Raw genomic sequence first — 25,443 nt, 5'->3', positions numbered from 1 at the left:
TGGTTTTCTGTCTCTTGCAGAGAAAGGAACAGACACCAGACGGGGACACGGAGATGTGAGGACCCTTCACAGCAGAGACAGATGTAGGACTGCCGAGACAGCAACTGGGGTCAAGTGTCATGACGTTTGGGCTCCTGGAGAAGATGGATCCACAAACACAGCAATAACCATGAAGGGGTTGGCGAAAACCAGGAACACCAGACCAACGAGGTTCGAGAGGCTCTTGGCAAAAAGGGGGACACGGCGGTGACCCCAAAACACACAGATCCTTGTTTGAAATCGCAATAATCCCCAGAACTGTGCAATGACTAAAGGGTGGTCTAACCCCGGAGGACGAAGAAAGAAGCTGAGAATCACCCAACTGGAAGACACTGGTAGCTGCAGCAATAAAAATAAAGGTTAAAAGCTCCTTAGACAGAGGTTCTAGTCTAAGTACATTTGAAAGGTATAAGGGGGCATTAAAATGGGAGTGGAAAACTGGAGCACCAAAATAAAGCTGTGGGAAAATGGGGAGTGATGGGAGTGTCATCTGTAACTGCTGTTATGGTTGTAAATCTAACTTTGCTTGCATCCGAACTGCGTGAACACAGAGGTCATCCCCCATATGGTCCACCCGTTAAAGGGGGACAGAGGGCCTCAGGATCAAGAAAACCTGGACCTTGCAACGCTGAAGTGCTTGTTATTAGTGATCTCTTTAATGAGAGATCAAAAGAGGGTATTGTGATATTATTCTGTTATTATATGTTACCTTATAGATGTAATCAAAATAGTTGAATTATGATATTGTTGTAGATCATATTATACCCTTTAAAATAGAGTGTGTGATCTGTATGTAGTTTAGTTCTCATTATACTTTTGAGTTAACAGAACATATTCACATATTAGTTTATTAGATAAAGGTGCATCACTCTGTATCCTTGATCTGCTGGGAATGTGTGACACTGTTTTCTTGACATGCTTAATTGTTGAATCATGAAGAGAAGGTTGTAAGCAGGAGACTCTGTGTCTAAAGATAGGGGAGATAGATAGACCACATTCCACACCCCCACCTTACAGAAAGCAGAGAAACAACTGCCGAGGTCATAACTTAGGCGCTGTAACAGAGAAAAAATGTGATGTTTTGGCTTTTACGACTAGCTGGGGGCCACTAGAGACTATAAAAAGCTGAGCAACCCGTCACCATTTCGAGACATGTGCCTGACCCTCTGGTAGCATCTCTCCCGTCCGGACGTTATAATGCTCTTATTGTTGAATTGTATGCAAATAAATGATTGTTGATTGAGCATTGATACACCGAGTATTGTCCTTCCTTCAGCCCAAAGATTCAAAGAACTGCGTGTTTTCAACACCTCACAGGGGTGCCACAACTACACTGCTGTTTTGACAGAGACACAGTGTGTTTATCTAACTTGGCTGAAGCCAAAGTTCTCCAGACAAATTCAGTCTGTTTCTGCCAAGTGTGAACTCACTGGATGAGCGCCAGATACACAGAATCAAAAAGGGATAAATTACTTTTCTTATGTCATGTTCCCGTCACAAACTGGCTCAAGGAGAGGGGAAGCAGGAGTCCACAGATGAAATGTTCCTATAAATAAAGTGGAATTTATTCAAACTTTACCAAAACTTCAACACATCAAATACAAGCAGTTCAGCAGGGAGTGGATGTGTGTTGCATGTGCCAGGTGGATGCAGAGAGAGGCCAGGGCCACGTTCAAACCTGAACATGCTGCACAGTGTTTTGTTCCATTTGTTAGGGATGAATGAAATGCTTCCTTGAAAGGATGTGTGCAGTCACCAGTGGGCGTGGAAGCATGTGCGCCCTCATTTGGTGGGTGTGCAAGAAAAGTCATCCTGTCACACAGCAATGCCTACATAAATCACACCACTCTGCTTAAAATAATAATGTTTAGTGAAGCAGGTGAAGCAAAGGGCTGCTTTTAATAGGCTGGGAGACCCAGGTGTGCTGCTTTAGCTGCTGAGCCTCTTATGACAGAACAGCGGAGAGTGGTAAGAAGGGAGGAGGGGGTCTGGCTGTGTTTGTGAACGATAGATGGTGTAACTCTGGGCATTTCTCTATCAAAGAGACGCTATGCTGTAAGGACATTGAGCTGCTAGCGGTTAGCATGAGACCGTACTATCTACCACGAGAGTTTACACACGTGATTATGATAGCTGTGTATGTCCCGCCCTCTGCTAACGCTGCAGCAGCCTGTGAAGTCCTGCACACTGTAACCAGCAGACTCCAAACACAGCACCCTCAGGCCCTTTTCCTGATCTCTGGGGACTTTAAAGATGATGTAACCATTTAATTATGGTTACATAATTAATTATGTAATTAATTATGTAAAATGCAAAACGCTCAGCTGTGTCTCCAATCAAAGCTCTGTAACTTCAGAGGTGATGTTCATATGTTGACTAATGGTTTTCTTTCATTTTTGATGTACTGCAGAATATTTGTATAAAATCCAGGCCAGGAAAATCTCCTTCATGTGTTTCTGTGTTTTGTCTTCAGCTACGTTGACACAAAGGCCTCTGCTGTGACGCTCACACCTTTGATAAAGTCTGGAGAGTGTCAGCTTCCTGTTTATAGATACAAAAATATGTAATGTTGTGAACTCTGGCCGCAGCGGCGCAAGAAAAAGGAGAATTACGGGAAGCACTCACAACAGGTAAAATCAAAATAACAAAGTAAAGTAGGATAAAATAAAAACCAACAAAAGAACAACACAATATACTTCCCCGTACTGTTACTGCTAACCTCTGTTAACCTAGTAACTCTTACCTTCTAACTGACAGCTGGTCAATAAACGAGCTCCATAAACGCTCCATATTCACCTTTACATGGAATATAAAGGGAAAAGAAAGAAACACAGTGCTGTGTCAGCGTTAGACATATAGATATATCCTTGCTTTTAATACATTGAAGGTGGGTGGGAGAGGTGCTTCTCCGCGTAGTCTACGGTCTCTTTGGGATCGGTAAAGCTTTTCCTCACATCACCATGGGTCACTAACAGCTTTGCAGGGTATAGCAGTCTGTACCTGACGCCGGTCATCCCACGTAGTCTTCCTCTCATATTTGCAAATGCGGCTCTGCGTTTCCAACAGAGGGAGGGAAATCTGGGAGGATGTTTATTTTAAAAACCCTTATACATCAGGTTCTTGTTCTCTGCAGCTTTCAGCAGAATTTCCTCACCAATGTGGTAGTAGTGCAATCTCAAGATGATGGGCCGAGGAAGATGACTTTGTTTGGGACGCTGGCGATTCACTCTATGTGCTCGATCGATGAGTGGCTTCTCCTCGAGAGATAGCGCCTCCGCCAACAGGTGTGAACCAACTCAGTCATCTTGGGTCCCTCTGTGCCTTCTGGTATTCCTGCAGTTCTTAAATTATTCCTCCTGGAGTGCCTCAAGAGCTCCACATCTCTCATCTAACTTCTTTACCTCCGCAGACAAACGCTCCACAGTGGCCTGGAGAGTGGCGATGGTGTCAGAGTGGTTCGAGGCACAGTCCTGCAGTTCAGTCAAAGTGTTATCATGCCTGGCCACGTCGCTTTTTATGTCCGAAATTGAGGGCTGGATGCTCTGGTTCAAGGATGATATCTCGCCTCCTATGGTGGTAGAAATCTCTAATATGCAAGTGTCCAGTGCTAGTTAGTTAGTTCTAGTTCTAGTGGTTAGTGGGGCTTTATTTGATGATTCTAGTGTGTGTTACATTGTTGTCATATTGTTGAGTCGCAGAGCTGTACAGTGTTACAGTTTCTGTAGAGTCTGGTATAAGGAACTCAGATCCCTCTGTGAATAATGTTCACTGAAACTGATCTGTAGTTAATGAACTAGTCAGGATTTACACTAGAGAACGTTTCTGCCATTACATGGCCTGTATTTGTAGAGCGCTTTACTCGTCCCTAAGGACCCCAAAGTGCTTTTTTGCCCAAGGACACAACGACCGAGACTGTCCAAGCCGGGGTTCGAACCGGCAACCTTCCGATTACAAGACGAGCTGCCAACTCTTGAGCCACGATCGGCCCACATATTGTTGTCTTTTGTTGCAGACACCAAGTGTTGAGATCCTGTCTCAACCTCCTACATTCTTCCAGCAGGTTACACATTATTTTTTGTATTTGGAATCAAATATATGTGTCAGTTGGGCCTAGTGCAGGGGTCAGCAACCTTTAACACCCAAAGAGCCTTTTGGACCCGGTTTCCACGCAAAGGGTCAGGGTTCGGGAAAACACTGGGAGCCGCAAATACTTTGTGACATCTAAAATGAAGATAACACTGTGTATATTGTTTTTACCTTTATGCTTTGTGTGAACAACTACAGTGTGTTGCTGATGAAATCCATGAAGTGCTACAGAGAAAATTACATTTGATTTATGTAATGAACACATTTTGAGCTCTTAAAGAAATATAACAAAGGAAAGCTGAACTACAATGATCCATGTAGCAAACACAAACTGTTATATCGCCTTTGGGCTTTTGGAGCCTTGACCTGACTTTTAAAAAAAGCGTGTTCATGCAAACATCGTCGGGTCTGCCGTGATATGTTTACAACGGGACTTCTGCTCCTGAACCTCTGCGCACAGCGTCTGCAGGTAAGGTAACTTTATTTAGGTAACTTTATTTAGGTAACTTTATTTATACCCAAAGGCAAGGTAAATTTGCTTTACAGAAAAATGACAGCATTTGACATCCCTTTAAAAACACACATACCTAGTAAATATATAAAGCTCACTGTGACACATACTTTAATATTTTGAATCAAAAACAGTTCTTATTTAATTCAGTGACAGCAACGGGGACAAAGCGATTTTTATAACGCTTTGTCCTGCATCTCGGAAATAGAAACCTCCGTCCTGAGGGAAGAAGCTGAAATTCACCCCTTAGAGGATGGGAACCATTTTTAAGGATTGATAAAGCCATCCTCTGTACCTGCTCAGAGTACAGGGAGGCTAAACAAGACTGTGGCTCAGCTATCAGACGACTGGACCATCTCACTATCTGATTCAGAGAGTTTTTCTCTGTGACAGAGGTCTGACCGAACCATGCCACCAAACAAAAGGATAAAACAGACTCAATAAAAGAACGATAAAACAAAGTTAACATTTTTTGGTCAATGTGGAAATGAACAAGTTTCCTAAGGCAATAAAGGTGCTGGTGACCCTTTTTACAAACTGATTTGCAATTTTGATCAGAGTTCAGTTTTTCATTGATTATGGTCCCAAGATATTTATATGATTGTACTTGCTCTATTTTCTGACCTTTAATTAAAGTGACTCCATGCCCATTTTGTTGTTTCCTAAAATCAACAACCATGTCTTTTGTTTTAGATATGTTCAGCTGGAGATAAGACTCCTCCCACCACTGAACAAAGTCATCAATGACTGGGCCGTGGTTAGTTTCACCCTCTTTCAGTAAGCTGACAATAACAGAGTCATCTGCATATTTAATAATGACCCTGTTTTCATGTCTGCCCTGACACATGTTTGTATAGAGAGTGAATAATAAGGGCGATAGGACGCAGCCTTGAGGAGAACCTGTGGAGGAGAACACTGGGTCAGACAGAACCCCATTTATTCTCACTCTTTGTGACCTGTCAGTTAGAAAATCTAAAATCCAGCCCAGCAGGTTTTTCCTGATTTCAAACTGTTCTAAAAGTCTTTTAATTAAAATATGGGGCTGTGTTGTATTAAAAGCCGAAGAAAAATCAATGAAAAGAAGTCTTGCAAAAGTCCCTTTACTCTCTACATGTTTAAGAATCAGATTTAGTAAAGTCAAAAGTGCGTCCTCCACCCCTCTGTTGGGCCTGTATGCAAACTGCATTGGATCCAGCTGACCTTCAGTCTCTTCATAATCACATTTCTGATGATTTTTTCAAAGACTTTCATGACAACTGAAGTGAGGCAACAGGCCTGAAGTCGTTTAGATTTAGGGACAGGAACCACGACTGCTTCTTTGCAAAGAGAGGGCACATGTTGTGTTTGCAAGGATTTGTTAAAAATAACCTGAAATATAGGCCTGAGTTCATCAGCACAAGATTTAATTAGGCGGCCACTAATATTATCAGGACCCTGGCTCTTGTTCACATTGACTGTATGAAAGGCCTTTTTAACATCGCTGAGTTCAATGATAAAGTGCTGAGTATCTCTCAGTTTCTGTTTCAGTTCCCAAATATCCTCGCTAAAATCAGAAGAACTAAAACGAGCATAAAACATGTTTAAAGCATTTGAAAATCTCTGTCTGAATTAAAACATCTAAAATGACCTGACTGCTGCTCTGGGGATTTTGAAACCCTGCTATGGTTTTCATACAAGTCCAGGCAGACCCAAAAGTTTTTGCAGCAAATTTGCTTTCAAGAAGGTTTTTGTCTGTTTTGCTTTCAACATCTCGATTTTCATTCCTTGGTAGCTGTCTGAAAATCGGTAACAGCCCCTCTTTAAAGGCCTGTCTCTTTTTCCTTAAACAGGATTTGACACTTTTAGTGACCCATGGCTTATTGTTAGCGTACATTTTAACGCGCTTACGGGGTATAATCATGTCTTTACAAAATACTGCACAGGAGCTAGTAACATCCACCAAAGCGTCGAGATCATCTCCACAAGACTGAAGACGGGGCTGTACGAAGTCACTTTATCTCTACAGACTGTAAGCTGTCGTCTGTGAGGCGTGAGCGTGTTTGTTTGAACACAGTTCACGGTGGAGAACAGCTGCTGACATAATGTGGATCCAAGATCCATAACTGGCCTACCTGGGGCTGAAAGTCTCCATAAATGCAGGCGTTTCGGCGGCTACACCGGCTTCCACGAGTGTGACGCTTATTTTGAGAAAATAATAGAATATAAATGTATTTTTATATTCCAATATCACAATAATCTTCCAATGTAGAACTACAAGTTAAAAAAGAAGTAACATAAATCAAATCCACTTCAGCTAAATACTTCTCATTTATTTCCATCTTACATGCTGTGACTGCAGCCATTCCCACATCTCTGTGAATGGGACTCATGGACATGGATCAGTGGTTGTTGATCAATGGTCCTGAGAATCTGCATAATTAAGATGAAGGAACGGAGCTCCCAGCCCATCGTTCCTGCAGCTGCTTTCAGTCTTTATGCAAATGTCCTGTTTGTAAGACTGAAACCTGCAGCTGAGACTGAAGACGTCACCTGATGATGACGACACGTTTCTCCCACAAAACGCTGCGTCCAGATGAACAGAAGCAACAGACTCACTTTCCTGGATGATTGAGATGCATCAAGACTTCATTGTGTGTTACTTCTCATTCAGCACAGACACATTATTGCTGTTAGGTCATGTCAGCTGTCACTCAGTACAAGCACAACTGTGAACAACACAAACTTCTCTTCAATGTGTCACAGAAACACTAAGTGTGAGAGCCTGTATGACACACAGGACAGACTGTAAGCTCTGCTGGCTGCACAGCACTTTGTAGCAGTTTTCCAACATGTCCTCCACCCGTGATGTCAGTGGTGGGACCCCAGTCACAGCACTCAGCACCACCTCCTTTAAATGGATTTTATAGCAGTTCCTCCCGTTACTCGGTGCAACGCTTCTTAAATGTGTTTTTGCAGGATAAAACACAGCAGGTGGTGTAGAGAGGACGTCAGCTGACGGAGCAGAGGGAGGCAGACTGTGGATAAATGACAGAGTGAGAGGAGAGCAACCATGACAGAAGCACAGGTGTGGCAGATAGAAGTGGCTTTATAGACACTTATTGTCAGTCCTCGTGCATGCTGTGGAAATAAGTGTCTGTGTCATGAGGTGACATGTGAGCTTATCTTTGGTCAATAAAGCTGAACGACCAGTTTTCACTTTGCTTGTTACGCTTGTTTAGTGACGTCTGGGTTTCTGTGGAGCCCGAATTTTGATGAGTTCTGGTGAAATCATCTGAGATCATCTGAGCATCGGTGAAGAGTCAGCAGAGAAAGTGTGGGACAGAAGTTTGCTTTGGACACATGGACTGAAATCAAAAAGTAACAAACAGGATTTCCAATGGACAGTATGGAGAAGTGAAAGTACACAAAGGCTGTGCTGGAACACGTGTGTTACACTTTTTGACAGCTGAGAACAAAACACAATATTTTGCATCATCTCTGCAGTGTCTCTTCTTTCCTCTGCTGTTGTGCTTTTAGCTCCAAACTGTTTCAAATGGTTTGTCAGCAAGCTGACCTCTGACCTCTGCAGTACTAACTCCTGACCCGTACAAAGAGCGGGCGTTTCTGACCTTTGACCTGCAGCTGTATGTCTCTCAGTCTCAGTTCTTCTCTCCGTCACTGATGGAGCAGGTGTAGTTGCTGCTGACAGTCAGTCGTTTGTTTTCTCAGAGTGAGGCTGAAGTCTGAACTGTTCAGAGCATCAGGTCTCATCAACGTGCGCTGCTGTAACGCCGCTTTGTCCTCTGAGATCACCAGGTATGAAACCTGAGTGCTGACAGAGCAGCATGTTCCCCTCATTCACCTCCACCACCACAGCCAAGGCATGCTGGGAAACTGAGGACACACAGACGGAGAACTGAAGTGTCTGCTGTGTGTTCATCTCAGAGTCCTCACAGGTGACACATTAGCTCCAGAACACCAAGCCAGGTGTTTGAAGCCTGACAGGGATTCTTCCCATCCAGAGGGAGGATTTAGCTGCACAACAATGAACATTAGTGTGTAGTTTAGAAACACAGACTGTGCCTGCACTGCATCTAGTGAAGAAAACTGTTACTGCGAGAGAACCAGGCTCCTTTAAAGCAGCTGATATTAAGGTTGAAAAATCAACAATAAGCTGATGTAATCAACGTTTCACAAAATGGTCAGCAGCTAAAATCTGGAGCCGTTCTTTGGTGGTAATTAACAGTTTGTTCTTGTTAGCTAATTATGTAATTAAAGGTAGCAGCAGAAGCCTTGTGTTGAAAGCCCATTCACTCACACATTCACACAGTATGTGTGTGTCTGTGTTACACTGTGGACATCCCTTCTGTCGGAGCGCCATCTTGTGGCAGGTTTAAGAAATGTTATTCTTGTAAATCCAAACTGATGCACCTCCATAGCAGACTGTGGAGGCTTTCAGTGACATGAAGACTTGATTATACTGTCATATTCTCCTGTTACACAAAGCACAGCACGCTGAACATGGATGAACTGAAACTCCCAGCATCTGACTGAGGAAAAGCACAAATCATTCTCACACTGACTCCTGCTTGATTTTAGATTTGCTTTCAAATCCTCACACTTTCATATGAAGCACTAAATGGGCTCCAGACTGTTTATCTCAGCTTCCTGTCAAACACACTGCTGCTCACACCGAGGCTCAGTTTACTCCTCCAGCCTGGCTTAACCTGCTGTCTGTTAAAAACAGTCCCACACTCCTCTGTTTAATCCTTCTGATCAGACTCTTTGATTTTGTATTGTTTTTACCTGAAGTTGTGTTTTTGACATGGTTCTGTCTGTGAAACAAACCTCACACACACACTGCTACAGTCCTTCATACACTTAGAAACGAAGCTGCTCCTTTCCTCAGTGCTGACACATAAAGAAGAGTTGGTTTTATATCCAACACGTCTCTGTTCCAGAAAACAGCTTCAGCAGCCTCTGAGTCTGAACTTGGAGTTGGTTATAAGCCACAGGCCTGTGTGCACAGCAATGAGGAAATATAATGCAGTAAGTGAAACATGGATGTGTGGAACAGATTATCCCAAAGGTTGATTCTGTTCATCTGGACGTTCTCAGTGAAACATTTGGTCTCTCGGTCAGGTGACTCCTTTAGTCTCAGCTGACTGCAGCTTTCCAAACCTTTGTCACTGGATCACTCACTTCATCTCCAACGTGTCCCTGACACAGACAGCTGGAGCCGTTACAGCAAAATCATTGATCATCGTTTTTAGAACATTAGCTGGTGTTGGTGGGCAGGCTAGCAGTGCTAATTGTTAGCACTAGTTCTGCTGCTCTCCCTTTGTCTCTGTTATTGTTGGTCTTTAGTGAACAATAGAAAGTGTCTTCATGAGACTGTTGCCTAATGTTCAAATGTAGATAACACCACCTGCACCAACCTGTTACACAGCACAACCCTCTGGTGTAGCTTTGGCTGGAGCACATATTGGCAGCTCCAGTGACATCACCACTCCATGGTGACATCATCTCTACAGACTGTGGCTGTTACATATCCTCACCTGGTAATAATAAGACTGTCCTCAGCTGCACACAGCTCCAAGATGAACAAACTGAAGTAAATACAAATTAGAGTTACGATAGATTGAAATCTTGTAATCAGAGCTAATTCTTAGTGAAACTCTCACAACATCATATCATGATCCTGGGTTAGTGTCTCGGTCTCAGATCACAACATCAGCACAGGCTTGGCTTGGGTGAGGTATTGAGTGGTTCTTGTCCATGACAGCTGCAGGTACAGTGCCATCAGCCATGCTGCACCACATGTCTGCCCAGGAACATTAGTGTGGCTGAGTCTCATGTAAACATTGTGCTAAAGTGGTGGGAAAGTGGCTGCAAGCTGGCTGCACTGTGTCCAATACTCTCAGTATGATATCCACAAACCTCTGAGTGTCACAGAGTGGGCCTGTGCTCAGCTCACTGTGCCCCATTCAATTCTACTTGCATAGTTTTACAAGTAAAATTAAATATACAAGTTGCTCAATGATAAGTTATTGTAGTAACAACTAAGTCCATGGTCATTATTTGTTAATAGTAGCTTAAAGCTTCTGCACCAATCATGGAGCAGCAGGTTTAGAGCATGTGGATCTACAAAAGTAAGTCCCAGTAAGATGGGCTGAGCCTTACATACTAGAAGAAACATGTCATTCCCAGCAGATGAAGCGCCCTTTAAAGCAGGATCTCACTTTAAACCTAAAGAACTTGCTATGAGCATGCAGTGCATTCATGGTTATTATTCATACGATTGTGGGAGCTAATAAAGTGCAACTATCACATTACATTTTATTATTATGGGGTGGGGTGGCTGTAGCTCAGGTGGCAGAGCAGGTCTCTAAATCAATATGAAGAAAATGCTCCTGCTAATTTGCATCTATGTTGATATCAAATCCTTTTCCAGCACATGGATAAATCTCTATAAATCTTTCAGTCTGATCAGAACGGGCTCAGTGTTGTTATTGCAGCTCCCTGATGTTTGAAAAGCTAAATGTCCATTTTAAAGTGCTCGTGTGTAGGATTGTGTTTTCTTCCTTTGTGCAGTTCTTACAGTAAACATGTTTGAATGTTTCCTGTTCCCCTGATGCTTCTTCCTGTTGGATAAAATTGGTTTGAATAACATGTTCTTATAGGTTTTAATGAACTTCAAACTGGGATCCACTTACAAAACTGTCTCATTTTATTGGAACGATCCACATTTGCATCCATTCACGGTACATTTGACATCTGAACACGTTTGTACACATGATGAAAGGACAGATGGTGTTTGTGTGTCCTTCTTAAACTCAGTGTGGATGTTTCATCATGTAGAACTACTTAGAACAAAGTCTTTGGAACATTTGGAGAACACGTTTAGGAAAGTAACATCCTGGTAGAACATTTTCTTAAAGCAAAGCAGAGCTGCAACATGACTGTGAGGATTCAGAAGAATAAAGTCAGAATACTTTATTATTATGAAGACTAAAGTGCGCCTTAATGCTGCCGATGAACACACATGTTCTTTGTGAAAGCATGTGTGAGCACAGCTGACATGCACCACACTGACCCCACTCGCCCCATTTCTTCATCCACTTCTTGCTCTTGTGCTTGAAATGAGACGCAGCAAAAGTCAGAGGCTCTAAAATCCACAAAAAGGGGCTCGTTAGATCAGGATACTGGATGTGATCCATAGAAAACATGGATAATACACCACTTTATTTGAAGCATCTGTAGCACTGCCTCAGTTCTGGATGTTTCCACAGACTCCTCTGTGCACCTAAAGGAAAGGTCAAAGGTCAGCAGCACATGTAGTTGGGACAAGTCTTCAGTCGCACAAACTCTACAATTTTTTTCCTCCAATGACGACTTTTCACTTGCAGAAATGGTCCTGTGTGATTTCCAGGCTGTGATATAAAAACTAGTTCCTAATGGCAGCGACTCACTCAGTAAACATGTGTTTCCTTCACCAACCTCACACACAGATCCAATAAGATCAGGAGTGGGCAGTATAGTACAATATGTGTTATTCTGTGCTGCACTGCCCAAACTAAAGATCTGCTGAAGTGTTGGAAATGATCCAGATGTTTATTTTGGACGATACAGCAGAAGATCAGACATGAAAGTGGAGATAACACAGAAGACCTGCAGCAAAGGTCAGAGGTCAGACTGGGCCCCTGGATTCAACAATGAGCCAATGATCATCAAGCAGTGACTAAAGCAGAGCCCTGACGTTCTGACATTCATCACACAGTCAGAACAAATGTCTGCTGATGACTTCATCTCATGAAACGACTGATAGATGTCAGTTCATTGATCAGCTGAGCTGCTGATCTTCATCGTCACAGAAACATTCAGCTTGTTTCAATCAGTAAATAACTCCCACTACTCCCAGTTTGAACTGTTCCCACTCAAAATGCTGTGAGAACAATGATCATTGTAGAACTTCACAAACATCACGTGTTGTTTTCCACATGTAAGATCAGCAAACACACAGAAACTTCCTGTTGCCACACACGGCCTCTAAAATCTCTTCCACGCTTTCTGTCTGAAGTCCACTCTCTGTGTCGGATCCACAGGAAACAACAAGATCTTATTAACATGGTTTTCAATGTGTCTCCTTCCAAAAAGTCCAACCAATGAACAAATGTGTGTATTTGTGGAGGCCGAACAAAAGCATGACACATTTCTCTGTTTCTATAAACTGGAGTCAAACACAAACATGAAGAGTTTCACTGACAGACTCCAAAATGCCCCCACAGTGGATCAAAGGGAAATCCTACAGTGTGGCCAGAGACTCTTAATGGCTCCAACATCAACACATCCACAATGTTGGATCCAGTTCTGCCTCACAGAGTTACTAAGACACACCCTCTGCCAGCATCACAACAGCTCACCTGCTTCACCTGCCTCCTCAGCATCTGTACACCTGAAGAGAAAAGAAAGGCTCCAACAGCTCAAATCTACAAAGGATTCATGAAGTTTCATCCAACAATAACATGTTTGCCTTCCACAGTGTGCTGTTAGACACCACTGTACCTCTGCCATTCAAAAAGAGCAGCTTGGGAACATTTTGGCTCCAAACACTTTGTGTTTAAGTTCTTTGTTTTCTTTGTGAAGCCGACAACATCTGGAGCTTTGTGACTCATAGAAACATCATTTTGTTCTTTAGATGACAGCAGATTGGGACTGAATAATCAATCACTATCAAACCAATAAAGACAAACATGCTGATTTTACAGGAACTTTGTTGGAGAAGCTGCAAAGACATGAAACTGGTGGAGATCCCAAACCAGTTGATAGTGCTGGTTATTCCAAATAAAGCTGTTTCCCTTTGAGATGAAATGACTTTGTGTCCTGATATATAATAAAGATGTTGTTGTTTTTGAGCCCCTGTATTAAAAGTAGTTTAAAGTCAGCTTGAGTTTGATGTCTTTATGTCAAAGCTGCTCATGATGTTGAGCTGCTGATGGAATAAAAACAATATAAAAGCATGTAGTCCAGACTTAAATGTAGCCTGTTGTTAGCTGAGGTCCACACACAGTGTTTGACAGTGTAAAGTGTGTGAAAGGGCTGCTGGTGGAGCTCACTAGGATGAGCAGGTGACCACGAGGTGGAGAGCAGCTGGCCTGGCTTTGACCCGGGCCACGCCCCTTTCTCTCTGCTTTGCTGTCACTTATCTTCACTGCTCTGTCCAATAAAGCTGAAAAAGGCCCGAATCAAAGAAATCTGCTGCAGCCTCTGAAATGTCTTCTGTTTCCTTCCCGACGGCTTTTTCACCGTCAGCCCATCAGACAGTCCAGCAGCATTTATGATGATGTCATGATGTTGAAGAGGCTGCTACGGTGGCCTCCCATGACCCCCAGCCTCATCACAGCTGAGATGCAGACATTTGAAAACATTCAGCAGACAACTGAATAACAGTCCAACACAACAGTCTGTGTGCAGACACACACTGACCTTTCATATAGTCAAACACAGCTGGTTGAGTCATTTCTCTGTGAGTCTAAAGTGAATCTAGTATTTGAAAGTCCACTTCCTGTATTTGTTGTTGAAGACTTCTTCAGCTTCTTCTCAAGGACATCAGCTGCTTGTTTGGCAGCAGAGGCAGTTAAGAAGCTTCCTGAAAAACACTGAACAGTGAGTTCACTGTGGCATATGACAGATTCAGCTTTCTGTGTGCAAATGTGTCTGTGTCGACCTTTCAAATGCTGTTGAATCCAAAACATCAGCGGCTCCTCGGCTGCTCACTTCATGCACTTCTGTCTGTGTGACAGTCCAATGACATCACAGCTGTTTCCAGCCCCAGTGTCTCAGGACTGGACACCTTTAAACATGTCGAGGATCAAACAGCGTCCAGCTAAACACACATGAAACTATCAGAGCTGACAATCATTCCAATAACATCTAATGGTTCATGTATGTAGACACAGGACTACAAGGAAATGGCTCTCAGCATCTGGCTGTGGGAACACATGAGTCCTGTTTGTGTTCAGATTGTGTGCATGTTTTAGACGTGTGTCACATGTAGAAACACAACAATCCCACAATGACACACAGATGTGTTTGACACAGCTGTGCAGCTGTAAGTTGTTTCTAATGATTCATTGAAGCTCTTCTAACATTCTGGAGACGATCAGTACATGAATCTGTTCAACACGACAACAATTTGACTTCAGTGTGAACGTTTGCATTAAATAACCTTCTTCATCCAGCTGACAGCATCTTCATCCTATGATGTGAACAGTTCCTCCTGTTGATGACAAACCTCTGACAGGATCTGCTTGAGGAGCTTTTTCATGTGCAGCTCTCTGAGCTCAGGGCTGAGCTGCTGTTTCATCTTTAAGAGCTGCTGCCTCCTCGCCGGACTTGTTCTCCTCTTCTTCTCCTAATGACACCATTTCTGCTTCATATTAAATTCAATAAAGATGCTGACATGTATCTGTAGCAGCAACATCATTGAATCTAGAACAACTGGAGCCAAACCAGTGGCTCTGCTGGGATCACTGGTGAGCCAACACTTCCTTGTTGATGCAGATTTCAGGGCTTCCTTTTGCTCCTCCGTTATAACTGTTCTCTCTTCTCAACACATGATGACACAAAGGAATCAGCAGTGACAAAGATGATGCTGAAGAGAAGCACACACTTCACACATATAACAGACCAGTGCAGTTACACACACCTCTGCTCGACATCAGGCCTCAAACAAAGACACAAAACACTAACTTGACTCTAAACAGAAGAAACGAGCAGCTGTTTCTGTTCTGTGCTTATTTATATTTGACACACATGCTTCTCTTTGTGCAAACACACATCGCACTATAAGGGTAACCTCGCACACAATGATTGGACAGCACAGTGATGATGCTGGGAGATCCTATACGCAGCAACACAGAAACACTGAGAACTTTAAACAATGATGGAAAGTGTTATAAATGACTTGTTGGCCTCTGATCTGTCACAAACAGCTGAAACGTGTCTCTCATGAGTCACATGAAGGTTTTTGACAGAAAGGACAAAAAGTAGCTGCAGTCAGTTTGTGTCATTTTTATATTTATTCATCTGGGAGAAAAATCTGAGGGACATTAAAATGTGTTTTCAACAGAGACAAGAACATGAATATAACAGAACAGGTAAATGAACATGTTTCAAGTAAACAGCTGACTGATCAGGTCCAAACACAGAGTGATAACTTGTCAAACAGCTGTCATATCTTTATATAGAAGCTCTTTATAAATGCTGCTCACTGCAGTCTGTTTACTAATAATGTCAAAGTGTTAGAAACACAGAAACATCAGAATGGTCTTTGTTCACAGAAACCTGTCTGGGATCCTTTGTTGTTCTTTTGATGCAGAGTTACATTATAAATATAAAGAGTTATTTCAGAGTCTCATCAGTTTTCCTGCATGTCTTTATTTAACACATCAGCAGGGCTGAAGCTCTCATGTTAAACACACACTGATCTATGGACACGTTCATGTGTTTCTAACAGAACCAGGCTGTTATCAGCCTGCACTAACATTATGTCACACACACTGAATGTAACAGTGACAGTTTACATCATCACACAATCAGCTGTGATTGTTTCACTGTCATCAACGAGTCAACAGGAAGTAGAATCAATAGAAACCAATCATTTACTGACAGCATGTCTGATGGAAATAAGTGCAGATTATGTATGAAGTCTAACTGCACACAGTAACTGTGTTACAATAAGGACTTAACAGCGCCCTCTGCTGGAGTGTTTCAGTACTGCGTTAACTAGAATACACCACCTCCTCCTCACACCACCTGCTACAGCTCTACTCTTCTATGACTACAGTCATCCACAGCACTGATGTGAGGTCACATGGTTCATATGTAAGGAGCACAGCTGACCTCAGGTCAGTTTAATGACTGTGAGCAGCAGCTGTGTTATTGTCACTGTGACAGGGAGACACTCTCAGACACAGCGCTCATGTCAGCTTGTTCTCATGCAGGAGGATCAGGAGCTCCATGTTTGTCTTTCTGTTTGAATCATGATGTGTTTGTGCCATCAGAGTCTGTCATGAGTACTCAGGGTTTCACAGCAGCTCTTCTGGATGCTGACGAGGACTCCAACCTCATGTTTCACCTCTCTGAGCTTCTGATGTCTGTGAACACTCGTGTTTCTTCTCTGGGCTCATCTGGACAAAAACACCTTTCTGTGTTTGGCTGCAGCCTCATTCTGACTGACAGGAAGTGTGTTATCCATGAGCTGCACTTCTGTGAGGAAGTTTCCTGCTGTGTTTCCTGTCTGTGGACAAACACGAGTGTTCCAGCTGAGGACTTGGTTCCTTCCACCTGTCCATACAGGACATCACGCTGTCTGCAGCTCTGTAAATGCAGCTCCAGGTCCTTCCACGTGCTGCTCTGTATTTGTGCAGTTTGTAGTGTGTCCTGGGAAACGTAGCACACATGGTGTTCTTCTGCTGTTTCCTCCTTTCACTGAGTGTGAAACACTGACGCTGTGCTGTTGTTCACAGAGGGGAGCTGATTCTAGCTGCAGCTGGACTCTGTCATCTAACTGAATGTGTTGGTGCTGATCACGGGGCTCTGAGGGGGGAGCAGCAGGAGGACTCTGGATGCTGACGTCAGTGTATCTGTGGAAGCTCCCACAGCGTGTCTGTCATTCAATATTGTGCTGTATATTGTATCTATGCAAAGATGAACAGACTGTGTGTTCACTGGTCTCTGTGCTGCAGCTCTGATGTCATCATCACTCCCTCCTCCACCCTCAGCAGTCCCAGCATGCTGCTGTGGTGCACCCCACCCTCACTCTACACCTGAGCCACAGACCACACCCTCCACCTCAATATACACCACAGTTTTCTCTGCTGTGGAAATGAGATCAGGAGGAAATCATCATTATTATTATTTAATAAACGCTCACATTAATGTGGGCTTATTTGTTTCATATTAGAAACATTAGTTGAGTGTTTTTAGTATAAAATGGTCAAAGTCCCTCTTTTTGCTCCTCCCCTCACCTGTGGATGGGCGGTGCTGTTACCGTGGTGACAGCTTGGATGTGTTTCAGTCCTGCCTGGTTATCACTGCAGGAATCTTTCACATTTATTACAGGTAATAACTCTGATTTTTCTGTGTATTATGAACCAAATGTATCCTGATACACACAGAGATGGATGAGCAGAGGTTTTTTTTGCAGTTTATGTAGTTACTATGGACTTAATGCACACATATTATTAAAATTAGGGCTATAACAGTTGTATTGATGTATAGCAACTTGAAATGCTCCCACAAATGGCTCCACAGCATGTAAAAATATAACAAAAGCTCTGGCGGACTTGGTTCTGTGGTCAGTCTTAAAGGGTGACGTTAAACTCTGTAATCTTCACTGTGTCACAGAGTTCAGTGAGTCCCGTTATTCACAGTATCAATCAGATCATCAGAGAACAGCTGATCAGCAATCAGTGGTGCCAACAGCGCCTCCTGTGGTGAGAGGATGCAATAATGCAATGTAGCATTTTTCCACTCAACACTTGCAGTCATGGAAACTGTCTGTTGGATCTGTGTGACGTTGCTTTCTTGGTTAGAGTTCCTCACAAATGTCCAGATGATTCTTCTAATGAGGCGTCGACCATGTTTGCAGCTCTTTGGAAGAAAACGTCGCCCTTTGCCATCCTTACTTTTCTTTGACTTCTTCAAATGCAGCTGAACTCCAGCTGGTATTTTCTTGGACTTTGCAGCTGTTTCTGGTCATCAGTTCATTCCTGCAAACCTCTGAAGCTGAACAACAATGATGCTGCATTGCTGGCTGATCCCAAAAGGTTGATTCTGTTCATCTGGACGTTTTCAGAAACGTTTTGCTCACTGATCAGGTGACTTCTTCAGTCTCAGCTGACTGCAGCTTTACAAGCTTACAAACAGCACATTTGCACAATGACTGAAAGCAGCAGCACCTGATATATATGATACTAATATAATACATATACATATATAATCCATACTAATGATGAAGGAACTGAGCTCACAGTCCATTGTTCATTCAGTGAACTACTCAGTTTATTTTGGGCCTCAGAAATGCTCACTCTGTTTGTACATCACTGTCAGCAATAGACTCATTCTGCTGTGTGGACAGGAACACATGTGACATCACTTCCTGTTTGTTTGTGACTGAAGAGGAAGAAGTTTACAAGGAATCATTTAGAAGAGTTTCAAACATCAACTGATTGAATCCATGAATCTGAAAACGTGTTTGTGAGTGAAAGAGACAGACATGTACAGACTGAACTATCTGTTCAACAGTCAGAGTGTTTCTGTAACAGGAGACACTCTTTACACTCCACTCAGCACAGGGACACTGAGGCACCACGACCGACTGTAAACCCAGGATAAAGAGTTTGAGTGAATGTGGTGTTGAAGGTGTGGAGGTGGATCAGAGTGTCAGAGGAGACTCTGTAGAAGGACAGAGTGCCAGCAGGACAGTCCACATACACTGCTGCTCTGTTAGAGACAGAGGAGGAGGAGGAGGAGGAGATGGATGTGTCTCTGTTATTGTGCCAGACAGAACGAGGACCATCATCAGAGCAGCTCAGACTCCAGGACTGATCATTTCCTCCAAACAAACAGTCATAACTGCGTCCTTTCCTTCTGATGCTTCTGTAACTCACTGATATAAAAACGTTTCCTCTCCACTCAACCTCCCAGTAACAGCGACCAGTCAGACCATTTCTACACAGCAGCTGATCCCAGTAATCAAATCTGTCTGGATGATCAGGATATGACTGAACCTCCTCCACATGTGTCACCTTCCTGTTGTTGTCAGACAGTTGGAGCTTTGTGTTCACTGTGTTTGTGTCGATTGTGAGTTGACAGGAATCTGATGGAGAGAACAAACACAATCCAGCTGCAGTTATAGATCCATCATCTGTTAATTGATTGACACTTTGATGATGACTCCTGACATGATGAAGATGGTTGAATGTGTGAAGAAAAAAGGTGACGGTGAGACAGCGGAGGCTCGAAGCGAGGAGGAGGTTTAAACCGTGTCTGCCGTCTATCGTGATGGGAAATGTGCGATCGTTGGCAATTAAAATCGACGAGCTCTCAGCACTGGTACGGAGTCAGAGGGAATACCGAGAGTGTAGCCTGATGTGTTTCACCGAATCATGGATGCACCAGGTCATTCCCGATGAGAATGCTTCCGTGGAAGGCTTCCACACTGTTCGGGCGGACAGGGACAGCATCGCTAGCGGTAAGCGTAAAGGAGGTGGGCTTGCTGTTTTAGTTAACAACCGGTGGTGTAACCCTGCCAACATAACAATCAAAGAAAGGATTTGTTGCCCGGACACTGAACTGTGTGCTGTTGGACTCAGGCCGTATTATTTACCCAGGGAATTCTCTCACGTCATCTTGGTGGCTGTCTATGTTCCCCCCTCTGCTAACCCCACAGCTGCATGTGACACTATCCACTCTGCCATAGCTCGGCTACAGACTCAGCACCCGAGTGCCTTTATTGTGATCTCGGGTGACTTCAACCATGTATCACTGGACAATACACTACCAACATTCAAACAATATGTGGACTGTCCCACCAGGGGAGAGAAAACTTTAGACTTACTGTATGCTAACGTCAAGGATGCATACAGCTCCTCCTCCCTCCCCCCACTTGGTAGGTCAGATCATAACCTGATTCACCTCACCCCCCGCTATGTGCCAATTGTGAGGAGGGAACCTGTGACCACCAGGACTGTTAGGAGGTGGTCAGAGGAGGCAATAGCGGAACTACAGGGCTGTTTCGAGGTGACCGACTGGGAAACACTCTGTGAGCCTCACGCCGAGGACATCAATGGGCTTACTGAGTGTATCACAGACTACATAACTTTCTGCACCGACTCCATTGTTCCAGCTCAGACTGTTCATTGTTACCCAAATAACAAGCCGTGGGTGACTAAGGACATCAAAGCCCTCCTCAACAACAAGAAGAGGGCTTTCAGAGGGGGCAACAAAGAGGAGGTGAGGAAGGTCCAGGTGTTACTAAAGGACAAGATCAGAGAGGCTAAGGACAATTACAGGAGGAAGCTGGAGTGGAAACTCCAGCAGAACAGCATGAGAGAGGTGTGGAGGGGCATGAAGACCATCACTGGATTCAGGCCAACCAACAGCAGGGGAGCTGAGGGAGGTGAGAATAGAGCCGACGAGTTGAATCTGTTTTTCAATAGATTCGACACCACAGTGTCTGCTCCCACCCCCACAACCTCACCTGCAGTCAGCCTGGAATCCAGAGCCACACCACTGTGCCAGCCTCTCTCTTCACATGTTGCCTCCTGTGAGAGTCCTGACACCCCTCCCCCACCCATCACCTTCACTCAATACCAGGTTGAGATGCAAATGAGGAGACTTCACTCAGGCAAGTCTGCTGGACCAGACGGAGTGAGTCCCCTTGTCCTCAAGGCCTGTGCCCCCCAGCTGTGTGGAGTCTTTCATAAACTGTTTATGCTGAGTCTGAGTCTGCAGAGGGTCCCGGTGATGTGGAAGACATCATGCCTCGTCCCTGTACCAAAGACGCCTCGTCCCAGTGGCCCCCAGGATTACAGGCCCGTGGCACTGACCTCCCACATCATGAAGACCCTGGAAAGGCTCATCCTGGACCAGCTGCGACCCATAGTAAGACCACATCTGGATCCCCTTCAGTTCGCTTATCAGCCTCGTCTCGGAACTGAGGACGCCATCATCTACCTGCTCAATCGTGTCTACACCCATCTGGACCAGCCGGCGAGCACTGTGAGGGTCATGTTTTTTGACTTTTCCAGTGCTTTCAACACCATCAGGCCGACCCTCCTGGGTGATAAGTTAGCAGCGATGCAGGTGGATGCTTCTCTGGTGTCCTGGATTGTTGATTACCTGACAGGAAGACCACAATATGTACGTCTCCCACAGTGTGTGTCTGACAAGGTGATTAGCAACACAGGGGCACCACAGGGGACTGTCCTCTCCCCCTTCCTCTTCACCCTCTACACCACAGACTTCAGCCACTGCACAGAGACCTGCCATCTTCAGAAGTTTTCTGATGACTCTGCGGTGGTTGGATGCATCAGCAGGGATGATGAGACAGAGTACCGGGCTGTGGTCGACTCCTTTGTCACGTGGTGTGAGCAGAATCATCTGCAGCTCAACGTGGCAAAGACCAAGGAACTGATCGTGGACTTCAGGAAGACCAGGAAACACTTGACCCCTGTTTCAATCCAGGGGCTCAGTGTTGACATTGTGGAGGACTATAAATACCTTGGAGTACACATTGACAATAAACTGGACTGGGCTAAAAACACCACAGCACTTTACAGGAAGGGCCAGAGTCGTCTCTATTTTTTGAGGCGACTGAGGTCCTTCAACATCTGCCAGAAAATGCTGAGGATTTTCTATGAGTCTGTGGTGGCCAGTGCGATCCTCTATGCTGTTGCATGCTGGGGGAGCAGGCTGAGGGTCGCAGATGCCAACAGACTTAATAAACTGATCCGTAAGGCCAGCAATGTTGTGGGGATGGAGCTGGACTCCCTCAAGGTGGTGTCGGAGAGGCGGATGCTGTCCAAGATAAAGACAATGTTGGATAACACCTCCCACCCACTCCATGACATGTTGGTCAGTCACAGGAGCTCGTTCAGTGAGAGACTGAGATTACCGAAAAGCACCACTGAACGACACAGGAAATCATTCCTGCCTGTGGCCATCTCCCTGTACAACGCATCCACTTAACACACTGTTTGCTGCTACAACTACACATGTTTCTTTTCCAAATATTTATTTATAAGTGACTTATGTATGTATGTATGAATATATATGTATATATTGTACTATTCTTAGTTAGCGTATTGTCTGTCTTGTCTTAATGTTGGTTTAAAATGGAGCACTGTAACAAAAAATAATTTCCCCCAGGGATCAATAAAGTATTCTGATTCTGATTCTGATTCATGAATCCCATTAAAAACACACTTACACTTCCTCAGACCTGGTCTCAACCATCGGACTCCAGCAGGCTCCACCCTGAAAGGAGGAGGGGGGTCAGAGCAGCACAGTCAGCATGCACACATGGACATTACATGGCTCTCACACACACACTGTTACACACTGAGCTCAAAGCTCGGCTCCACTGTTTTATTCAAAGAAATCTACATTTATTTATCAGCACATTTAAAAACAGCTTGAGCCAAAGTGCTGCACAGAGTAGAGAGAAAATAGGAAACATACACAGTAATGACTATAAAGACTGGTCAGGATTGAAAGCTACAGAGTACAAATGTGTTTCCAACCGGCTTTTAAAAATGTCCAGTGTTGGTGACGACCTGATGTGAAGGGCGACTGTTCCAGAGTTTGGCTGCAGCCATCGATAAAGCTCACCTCTGTTTTTACGTCTAGTTCTGGTCAGAAGCTGCTTATCTGCAGACCTGAGGGCTCCACTTGGATTCTTTTGTTAAAGAGAGATAAGATGGAGCCAATCCATTCACAGATTTAAAGACAACCAGATCTGGAAGTGGATTCTACCACGTACTGGTAACCAGTGGAAAAAGCTGGTGATGGGTCGTCTAGCACAGACCCACCGCTGGAACCAGACAATTGATGAGGGAGAGAACTGTGACAGCGCCGTTCCTTCACTTGACCTCAGTCGCTCTCGTCTGCTCCCTCGTAACACTGCTCTTTATTGAGCTTACATGAATATGCACAAGTTCATTATGACGTCTTACGGTGTGTTCACACCGAACGCGATGGACGCGAATAGAGCGTCAGGTTTACATGTAAAGTCAATGGAAAGGCGCGATGACGCGCGATTGCGGGTCCCGCGAAAATTCGGAAGCAGATTTGCGTCGCGAAAACGCCAAAACGCGTGAAACGCGCGTCAGTGTAGCGCGTCAGGCGCGTTTGACGCGCGAATAAAACCACGCGCGTGAGTTTTTGTGTTGCACTTTGTGCATACGCGCGTTTCGCGTCTACCGCTCGAGTTGGAAAAATCTGAACTCCAGCGTCAAATCGCGCCGCGACAACCAATCAGGAGCCTGGTGACGTGGCTGTTACCTAGGTCAAAGGGGCAGATCCAGCCAAAGCCTTTCATACTTCAATGGAGGGAAGGCTAATCAACGCGTAGCAAACAACTCGGAGCTGTACAACACCAGCTGCTTTCAGTACCGAGACAGGAATAAAAAGGACCGAGCTTGGAGGAAGATATGTGAAGAGATCGGGCAACCTGGTAAGTTCATTCATTTCTCTTTTGAAAGTTTTCACTGACCCGGGGAAGCCGCACAAAAGCTAGCAAGCCACCGCTATTTTCCCACTGACGTACAAATACCGTTCTGCTTTTATGCATGTTGTCATTTAGGAATATATTTTATTGTTTATTAATAAACAGCACACAGTGGTCCCGCTGTTCATCCGTCACTGCTTTGCTTTTTCGCTGATTTTTTATTGCACAGTACAGCATTGCATTCTGCAGCCTGATTGACAAATCTCCTGCGCTTGCCAAATTTATCACGTTTGGTTTTGATAACCATCGCGTCCAATAGAAAAAACAGCACAAAAACACCCATAACTATGAGCCTCATTCGGAAATAGACACCTGCACCGTGAGGGAAAAAGGCGCACGAAAGTGGCGGGCAGATGAAGACAAACCGCGGCATAATAATACTTTTACGTTTTGCAATCTACAAAGGTTTGCACTTTGAGAATCAATTGTGAGAACTGTGACCAGGGGCTAGTTATTCTGAGAACCCCTGCAATAAATGAGGGACCACTGTCTACTCTACGATTATTATATCCAACCTGTTAACATTTAATACTGTATTGATAGAACGAACTGATTCTGCAGCAGAGCATCCCCAGTCCCTGAGCTCCTGCTGCTGCACCCACAGATATGTACAGCAAGCACTGATACCTTTTTAGTCGGTGGGATTCCCTTGTGATCACCTTTACTAAATATCTACAACCAATCTGATTATATCCTGTTATTGTTTTTGTTTTTTTTTCAATGTTGAAATTAAAATCTAGTAGCAGCCTTCTCATTTCTTTGTGTTTTGTGCTGTTTTACAGGCCCACAGAGGAGGACGGCTCCGAGGCAGATGAGGGACGGGTCCCAGGACGGTCCATCAGCGGTGGAGCTGGCCATCCTGGAGTCCCTGAAGAGGCCACACCAGTCTCCAATGGAGCATTTCCTCCTCAGCCTTGTTCCTGCTCTGGAGAGCAGCTGGTCCTTTTTATTCCTGTCTCTCTGTAAATTCTTATATTTTATATATTTATGTTTAATGTTTTTCTGTTTGAGACTTTTAATATTATTTCAAATAAATGTTTATAATGACTAATGTCTCAGTTCTACTACACAGCAAATGTTGGCACACGACTTGACACATGTAGAATTTATTTCATATTATACTAATGACAAAATATACTGATACAGTGGGATGCAGAAGTTTGGGCAACCTTGTTAATAGACATTATTTTCCTGTATAAATCGTTGTTACAATAAAAAATGTCAGTTAAATATCATACAGGAGACTCACACAGTGATATTTGAGAAGTGAAAAGAAGTTTACTGGATTTACAGAAAGTGTGCAATAATTGTTTAAACAAAATCAAGCAGGTGCATCAATTTGGGCACCACAAAAAAGAAATGAAATGAATATTTAGTGTATATCAATGTGTGTGTCTCCTATATGATATATGGGGTGCCTTTGTCTGGATGTGCTTCCCATCCAGAGCTGCACAGCACAGAGGAAAGTTCCAGCGCTCCTGGAATCCCTCTGTGATGGACCGCCAGTCTCCAGGTGAAGGCACAGCCATGA

General features: G+C 44.0%; 2 protein-coding genes across 2 annotated transcripts in view; both read right to left on the bottom strand.

Moving 5' to 3' along the window:
* Window positions 1-18,741: 18,741 nt before the first annotated feature.
* Window positions 18,742-25,443, bottom strand: part of LOC146546160 (uncharacterized) — a 168,397-nt gene continuing 161,695 nt past the window's right edge. Inside the window, exons 5-6 of the mRNA XM_085266651.1 lie at window positions 22,614-22,660; window positions 18,742-19,499 (exon numbers count right to left, since the gene is read on the bottom strand). Coding sequence (XP_085122777.1) covers window positions 18,967-19,499; window positions 22,614-22,660 — 580 coding nt within the window. The 3' untranslated portion in view covers window positions 18,742-18,966. The remainder of the gene's footprint in view (window positions 19,500-22,613; window positions 22,661-25,443) is intronic.
* LOC146546167 (uncharacterized) overlaps window positions 25,140-25,443 on the bottom strand; it is an 11,413-nt gene continuing 11,109 nt past the window's right edge. Inside the window, exon 3 of the mRNA XM_085266647.1 lies at window positions 25,140-25,443. This exon is cut by the window's right edge and continues 122 nt beyond it. Coding sequence (XP_085122773.1) covers window positions 25,295-25,443 — 149 coding nt within the window. The 3' untranslated portion in view covers window positions 25,140-25,294.

This window comes from Mchenga conophoros, unplaced genomic scaffold (assembly GCF_057382185.1).
Source record: "Mchenga conophoros isolate Kocher_MC1m ecotype Shallow Benthic unplaced genomic scaffold, M_conophoros_male_GT1.1 unmapped_scaffold_6, whole genome shotgun sequence".
In the NCBI taxonomy this organism is placed as follows: Eukaryota; Metazoa; Chordata; class Actinopteri; order Cichliformes; family Cichlidae; genus Mchenga; species Mchenga conophoros.
Note: the sequence above shows the minus strand (reverse complement) of the source record. Positions and strands in the feature narration are given on the sequence as shown.